Source organism: Benincasa hispida, chromosome 11, assembly GCF_009727055.1.
Source record: "Benincasa hispida cultivar B227 chromosome 11, ASM972705v1, whole genome shotgun sequence".
Classification (NCBI taxonomy): Eukaryota; Viridiplantae; Streptophyta; class Magnoliopsida; order Cucurbitales; family Cucurbitaceae; genus Benincasa; species Benincasa hispida.
In genome coordinates this window covers 7,018,493-7,027,089 of record NC_052359.1, presented here as the reverse complement: position 1 = coordinate 7,027,089, position 8,597 = coordinate 7,018,493, and the positions used below count along the sequence as shown (strand labels likewise).

At 41.2% G+C, this 8,597-nt stretch overlaps 1 protein-coding gene across 1 annotated transcript in view; it reads left to right on the top strand.

Annotated features, from left to right (window-relative positions):
* Nucleotides 1-2,984: 2,984 nt before the first annotated feature.
* The window catches only part of LOC120090539 (rac-like GTP-binding protein ARAC1), a 23,976-nt gene continuing 18,363 nt past the window's right edge, over nt 2,985-8,597 (top strand). Inside the window, exons 1-2 of the mRNA XM_039048265.1 lie at nt 2,985-3,167; nt 3,286-3,377. Coding sequence (XP_038904193.1) covers nt 2,985-3,167; nt 3,286-3,377 — 275 coding nt within the window. The remainder of the gene's footprint in view (nt 3,168-3,285; nt 3,378-8,597) is intronic.

Here is an 8,597-nt window from a genome sequence, read left to right as displayed (position 1 = left end):
AACTAGCCGAAAGATCGATAAAGCTTCCTGAGGGCAAGATAGAAGATGTTCTCGTGTAAGTGGACAAGTTTATCTTCTCAGCAGACTTTGTCATATTGGATTATAAGGCCGATAGAGAGATTCCTATCATCCTGGGATGCCCATTTCTCGCCACAGGGCGAGCATTAATCGATGTGCAGAAAGAAGAATTGACCATCTGGATCGATGATCAATATGTAAAATTCAACGTACTCAATGCGTCGACCCAGGAGATATAGAGAACTGCCAATATATCCAGGAGCTGCGGGGAGAATAGTGGCACGAACCCCTGAAGGAAATGGAGGAGGAGGATTGCGAAGTCTGCGTAATGTTGGAGGAGAACTGCGTTGCAATTCATGTTGAATCTAATTTTGAACCGCTCAAGTTATCTGAACGGACATCGCAGCGCATTAAGCCATCTTTAGAAGAGCCACCTGTGTTAGAGTTAAAGTCGTTGCCAGTACACTTAAAGTATGCTTACTTAGGAAGTACCGACACGTTACCAGTTATCATTTCTGCATCACTAAGTAAGAAGAAAGAAGATGCCCTCATACGGATCCTAAGAAATAACGCAAAAGCATTAGGATGGACCTTGGAAGACATTCGAGGAATCAGTCCCTCGTATTGTATGCACAAGATCCACCTGGAAGAAGGAAAGAATGGATCAGTAGAAAGGAAACGCCGCTTGAACCTGTCTCTTATACACATCTAGATGTGTATAAGCAGTCCCTCGTATTGTATGCACAAGATCCACCTGGAAGAAGGAAAGAATGGATCAGTAGAAAGGAAACGCCGCTTGAACCCTGCCATGAAGGAGGTTGTAAAGAAGGAAATAGTAAAGTGGCTAGACGTAGGTGTCATCTACCCGATATCTGATAGCAGTTGGGTAAGCCCAATGCAATGTGTTCCGAAAAAAGGGAGGATGACAATCATCACTAATGACAAGAATGAATTGGTTCCACAAGGACAACTACAGGGTGCAGAATCTGCGTGGATTATCGCAAGCTGAATTTGGCCACTAAAAAGGACCACTTTTCACTCTCGTTCATTGATCAGATGTTAGACAGACTTGTAGGGAATGAATTTTTCTGCTTTCTTGATGGCTATTCAGGGTATAACCAAATAGCAATTGCAACGAAGGATCAAGACAAGACAACCTTCACGTGCCCATTTGGTATGTTTGCATTCCGATGCATGCCATTCGGACTCTATAATGCACCAGGCACTTTACAACGATGCAAGATGGTATTATCCTCAGATTACTTGGAGGAGTCAGTCGAGGTATTCATGGATGATTTCTCAGTCTTCGGCAGTAATTATGACTCCTATTTTTCTAACCTTGAAAAAGTTTTGAAGAGATGCGTGGTAACAAATCTTCCAAAGCAGGATTGGAAGTTGATCAGGCAAAAATCGACGTAATTTCCAAATTACCCCCACCTGTGAACGTAAAAACACTTAGGAGCTTTCTGGGACACGCAGGGTTTTGTAGAAGATTTATTCGCAACTTCTTCCAGATCGCAAGACCCTTAAGTGCACTTCTTGAAGCTGACCGCGAGTATAATTTTGATGACGCCTGCACCAAAGCATTTAACACATTGAAAGATGCACTCATCTCCGCACCCATTTTGACTGTGCTCGATTGGACGCAACCATTCACACTGATGTGCAATGCCAGTGGATATGCTGTGGGTGCAATTTTGAGTCAGCGCAAGGATAAGGTATTGCATCCTATTTATTATGCAAGCAAAACACTGAACGATGCGCAAGAGAACTATACGACCACAGAAAAGGAAATGCTCGCAGTGGTATTTGCACTAGAGAAGTTCTGACAGTACTTAATCGGAATAAACGTGGTGGTGTATACGGATCACTTTGCGATTAAGTATTTAATGGCGAAGAAGGATGCAAAACTGAGGCTGATACGGTGGGTGTTGCTCCTGCAAGAGTTCGACCTAGAAATCAAAGACCGGAAGGGCACCGAGGACCAAGTCGCAGATCATTTGTCAAGATTGGAAAAGTGCAAGGTTCAAGGGACAAAAAAAGATATTGAGGAAAGATTCCCCGATGAGCTGCTGATGGCAGTAGACATTGATGTTCCCTGGTATGTGGACATAGTAAACTTCATAGTTTATGGTCAACTATCAGATGATTATACATACCAGTAGAAGAAGAAGCTGAGACATGATGCCAAATTCTATTTCTGGGACGATCCCTTCCTATATCGACAAGGACCTGATCATATAATACGATGATGTGTTCTTGAGCATAAAGCCAAGCACATTTTAGAGCTCTGTCATGAGTCCTCATATGGAGGACATTTTGGGGGTCAAAAGACCGCAGCAAAAGTCTTACAGTGTGGCTACTTTTGGCTAACATTGTTTAAAGATGCCTATACCCATGTTGTGCAATGTGACAGGTGTCAACGGACGGAGAATATTTCTAAAAGAAATGAAATGCCATTGACGTCAATCTTAGAAGTTGAATTATTTGATGTTTGGGGAATTGACTTCATGGGCCCGTTTCCACCATCAGAAGGTCATTAATATATTTTGGTCACGGTTGATTATGTATCAAAATGGGTTGAGGCCATCGCATGTGCCAAGAATGACACGGCCACTGTGGCAAAGTTTCTGAAGAAGAACATTTTTGCTCGATATGGGACGCCTCGGGCCTTAATCAGCGATGAGGGCTCTCACTTTATCAACCGCATAATTGCCCACTTGTTGACTAAATTCAACGTCAGCCATCGAGTTGCAACTGCTTATCACCCATAGACTAATGGGCAAGTAGAGATCAAAACTATCTTGGAAAAGGTAGTTAATACTGCCAGGATGAATTGGTCACCCAAGCTTGATGAAGCACTATGGGCTTACAGGACCGCCTACAAAACACCAATTGGCATGTCTCCGTATGCCCTGATCTTCGAAAAAGCTTGTCATCTGTAGCTTGAGTTGGAACATAAGGCGATGTGGGCATGCAAGAAGCTAAAGTTTGATTTAGCCAGTGCGGGGAAAGTCCAGAAGCTGCAATTGAATCAGTTGGTCGAATGGCGAAGGGATGCCTATGAAAATGCTAAGATATACAAGGAAAAAACAAAGAAATGGCATGATAACCGCATAAACGACCGCACATTCACCGAAGGTCAGCAGGTATTATTATTCAACGCGCGTTTGCGATTGTTTCCAAGAAAGTTGAAGTCTCACTGGTCTGGGCCATTCCAAATCAAGACAATCTTTCCTCACGGCACAGTGGAACTAACAAATTTAGACGGGAGCAGCATTTAGATGGGAGCAGCACATTCAAAGTCAATGGTCAGCAGATCAAGCAGGATTAAACTGCTTGCAGGGAAAGCAGTTGTGGTAACTCTAAGAACTTCTTTCAATCGACCTTCCTATCTATGTTACTTGCTTTTTATACAACCTTCTATCAGTCTGTAATGTTTTTGTATTTCCTTCCAATTTAATTTCGCATGTATTTCCATATCTTAAATTTAGTAGCACCGGTCATATAATTGTTGTGAATAATTGGATAAATCATCGCAAGGTCTTTTCGACTGGCGTTTTTGATGAATTAAGAAGAAAGGAAAGTAAACTATGAGAGGATGGGTGTAGTAAGTAAGCGACACTATGCATCCAGTACACCCAAATGCGTTGCGGGTGAGGGGTGTATTGCTCACGTATATGTCTTTTTCCCGTCCTTAGTTAAATGCACCATGTTGAGGTAGCTTCCAGAAATGTATTTAGTTCAGGGGTGTGTTGCGGGGATGTATGCGTGTTGCCCATCCTCGGAAAAAATGTATCTGCGTTTATTGGAAATATGGTGTGAATTCTGAATCATGCACCCTTCTGAATCAAATTTGTAAAGTAATCAAATTCTTTGACTTTTGTACAGGCAATAGAAAATTTTTATAATGTGTTCATTTGTAATTTATTTGTATACTTTGTTAATAGTCAGTACAATCAGAGTATATATTCACTCCACTTTTTGCCTGTGCCTCTTTCTTTATCTTCCTTTGCTAATTTTTGTGACGTTCTAAATCTCTTATTTTTACGATCTTCATTGCGTTGCTAAGATGTATATGTTTATACTTAGAAACATTTCCCATACATAGTAAATTCTGACTAACACTTAGTTAATTATTAGTTTAGCAGTACTTTACCTTTTATCTTTCAAAGTTCTGCTCAAACCTTCTTTTTGAAATTTTCTTCTAAATGTTTGTCTAGTCTCTCTAAACAATGTAATGAGGACCTTGCTCATCTTTAAATTTGGGGGTGGGGAAGGTCTGAGCAGATGAGATCAAGATTATGCTGTATTTAAGAATCTCAATCAAGAGGGCCATAGTTTCTATCAATTCAGCTATCAAGAGGATCGAGGCAACACTCCAATCTTCACTAATCCGGATTGCAGCCCAAGTAATTCGCAAAGTCCGCCACCCTGTGACCAACTGTTCGCATATGATACCTCTTACAGTACCTCGTCTCTGGAGACATCATTAAAACATTACATTGAAAAGAGCGAGGCAATGAGACAATCGCAAGCTAACTCTCTTAAAGAATTAGAAGACCAGATAGATCAGCTTGTGAGGGAAATAAAGAAGAAAGCGCCTAGTACGCAGCATGGAAACTCAAGAGTTCCGAGGCCAAGAGGAAAAGAACAATGTCATGCAGCAACATTGAGGAATGGCAGAATGACAACCCTTATTATGCCAAAAGTACTAGATGCAGTAACAAAAGTACCAGCAAATTTGACTATTGATGATGACCAGATGCGGTAATAAAGCTTCCTGAGGGCAAGATAGAAGATGTTCTCGTGCAAGTGGACAAGTTTATCTTCCCAGCAGACTTTGTCAAATTGAATTATGAGGCCGATAGAGAGATTCCTATCATTCTGAGACGCCCATTTCTCACCACAGGGCGAGCATTAATCGATGTGCAGAAAGGAGAATTGACCATCTGGGTCGATGATCAAGAAGTAAATTCAACGTACTCAATGCGTTGAAGTACCCAGAAGATATAGAGAACTGCCAATATATCGAGGAGTTGCAGGGAGAATAGTGGCACGAACCCTTGAAGGAAATAGAGGAGGAGGATTGCGAAGTCGGTGCAATGTTGGAGGAGGACTGCGCCGCAATTTATGTTGAATCTAATTTTGAACCGCGCAAGTTATCTGAATGGACATCGCAGAGCATTAAGCAATCTTTAGAAGAACCACCTGTGTTAGAGTTAAAGTCGTTGCCAGTACACTTAAAGTATGCTTACTTAGGAAGTAACGACATGTTACCGGTTATCATTTCTGCATCACTAAGTAAGGAGAAAGAAGATGCCCTCATACGGATCCTAAGAAATAACGTAAAAGCATTAGGATGGACCTTGGCAAACATTCGAGGAATCAGTCCCTCGTATTGTATGCACAAGATCCGCCTGGAAGAAGGAAAGAATGGATCGGTAGAAAGGAAACGTTGCTTGAACCCTGCCGTGAAGGAGGTTGTAAAGAAGGAAATAGTAAAGTGGCTGGACGCAGATGTCATCTACCCGATATCTGATAGCAGTTGGGTTACGCGATAACGAGTTTTATTTTTTTAAAATAATTTGACCCTCTCTTTGTTTTTCTTGCAACGATCGAGGCACTGGATTGCGTTACGCGACGAAGTACTTATCTTACTCCATCACCTCAACCCAAAGAAGAGAGATCGCCACAAAGATGGATGCGTAAATACAATGTAGGCGACAGCGTAAAATTTGGGGGAGTACTCTTCCTTATCTTTATTTCAAATTTTGCGCTATCACATCGCATGTTAGTTTTACAAGTTTTATCACCGCATCCTCTTTAATCACCGCAATCATTTGACATAGATAAATTTAGTGAGTTTACCGCATTCTGTTTCTTTGCCCAGTATGATTTCAATGATGAAAAATATGCTTCTATTTTTTTTGTATATACTAGAGTCAACTTAGTCTTAAGACTGTCTCTTATACACATCTAGATGTGTATAAGAGACAGTTCTAGAACATCGCATGACTTATTTTAATCTTTTGACAATGAGAACATTGCCGCATTTTAAATTTGGGGGTGGGGTATTTGTTTCAACCTTGCTATTTATTTCAAAAAAAAAAATCAAGAATAACAACTCCACTGTCAACGCAATGGGAAACCCATGTTGATAAGAGTTAAGTTGTGAAAGGCACTTACCCGTAGTTGGATGTCCGCATGACACACGTGGGGGCAAGCCAAAACGAAAGTAAGTTACCAAGATCAACCCATAAATAAATTACCGCAACTCCACTCCCAAATAGATATGAGTTTAGTCTGAGAAAGAGTGCATTGCTCGTAGTTGGATGTCCACATGACACACTGGGGGCAAGCCAAAACGACGGCAAGGCACTCGGATCAACGCAAGGTCAAAAAAAAATATCAATGAAGAAAATTTTTTGTGCAAGGATAAAATCATTTGACACCCCGGTAGAAAATTTTTCTTTTTTTGAAATAAATCATGAGATGTTCCGGAATTTAGTAAAGTCCTTTTGAAAATTAAGCTTGCAGTCCCTAGGTCTTAGAAATATTTTAAGAAGAGACTTAAATAAGACTTAAGGAAATTCTGGTATATAGGATTTGAACGAAGTATTCTTGAGAAATTTAGGAAAAGAACTTTGCGGTTGACTTGATAAAGGAATCTTTAGCTTATGCTTGAGGACAAGCATTTTTTAAATTTGAGGGTGTGATAACGGCCAGAAATGCACGTTATCATAGTGCTAAATTCTTAAACAATGTTGGATTGCATTGATGAAATATGTTACTTTGCGTCCATTAAGCATCAATTTCGTAATAGTGCGGTCGCATGCGTCCAACGCATTAGAACGATTGATTTTTGTATTTTTTTGCAGAATATGCATTAACACAATGCAAAGTTGCGATCATAAGAATTCATTGGTCTAGCGCAAATTCACTACAAGGCTTTGCGTTGATCGTGCTCACAAACATTCGCCCACGAAGGATCGCCGCAACTTGGTCAGCGCAACATGGTGGACACATCTGGGTGAAAGGAAATCTTGAGGAGACCATTTACATGGTGCAACCGAGGGATTCATAGCCCAAGGTCAAGAGCAAAAGGTTTACAAGCTGAATCGGTCCATTTATGGGCTGAAACAGTCGTCTCGATCTTGGAACATACGGTTTGATACTACGATCAAGTCGTATGGCTTTGACCAGAACGTTGATGAACCTTGTGTCTACAAGAAGATCGTCAACGCTTCAATAGTATTCTTAGTGTTGTATGTAGACGATATACTACTCATTGGGAATGATGTATGTCTACTAACTGCAGTTAAGAACTGGCTAGCGACCCAATTCCAAATGAAAGATTTTGGAGAGGCTCAGTTTGTTCTAGGTATACAGATCTTTCGGGACCGTAAGAACAAAGTCCTAGTACTGTCTCAAGCATCGTACATTGACAAGATGTTGCTCAAGTACTCGATGCAGAACTTCAAGAGGGGCCTACTGTCGTTAAGGCATGGAGTCACTTTGTTTAAGGACATGTGTCCTAAGATGCCTCAAGAGGTTGAGGAAATGAGACGGGTCCCATATGTGCCTTCCGTTGGCAGATTGATGTACACGATGCTCTGTACTCGACCAGACATCTGCTACGCTGTGGGCATAGTCAGTAGGTATCAGTCTAACCTAGGCCAGGGTCATTGGACAGCAATGAAAAACATCCTCAACTTCGAAGAACAAGAGATTACATGCTCGTGTATGGATCTAGGGATTTGATCCTTATTGGATACACGGATTCTGACTTTCAAACTGATAGGGACTCTCGCAAGTCCACTTCATGGTCAGTCTTTACTCTTAACGGAGGAGCTGTAGTATGGCGAAGCATTAAGTAGGGGTGCATCGTACGAATGCTTGATAGATGTAACTAACATACATATATTTTAACTTCATTTCCTTAGATATATTCTCAGTTAGATGTTTTATTTGCATTTAACATCACAAACCAATAAAGTAAATCCTTGGTCATCTCTTATGTAACTTAAGCATACATGGGTCATACAAGTGATCCATGCTCTTATAGTGATAACCAAACTGGTCTATTTAGTATATGGATAACGAACGGAGGCGAAACCTTATCCCGGTAATGCCTTACGGACGAACGGCCTGCTTTTGGTATAGTCCACCAAGTGTTGTGCACTCCACAGAGGTCCTGATCCGCGATCAATCTCCGCCACGTAGCCGCATTGAGCGGGGGGCGTTGTACCAGAAGAGTTTGTAATAAGAATTAACCACGAAGTGTCTACTCTCCATTTATAACACCCTCATTGGAAAAGACTTCAACCTTCACCTAGGATGATCATAGGGAATATGACTCAAATCCCTAAGTGTAGTTGGGACTCTGCTCATATGAGGCATCCTTTGATTGCATGGGTAACGAGTGGCTAGGTAGCCGCACTATCACCTACATTTAGTTGGATTGAACGTCTGATTTGGGAGTAGGAATCAAGCTACAAGAATGGACATTCACATCCCTTCCCCGAAGAAGGGTAGTAGATAGATAGCTCTTAAGGGCTTAATCCAGGGCTTGAACG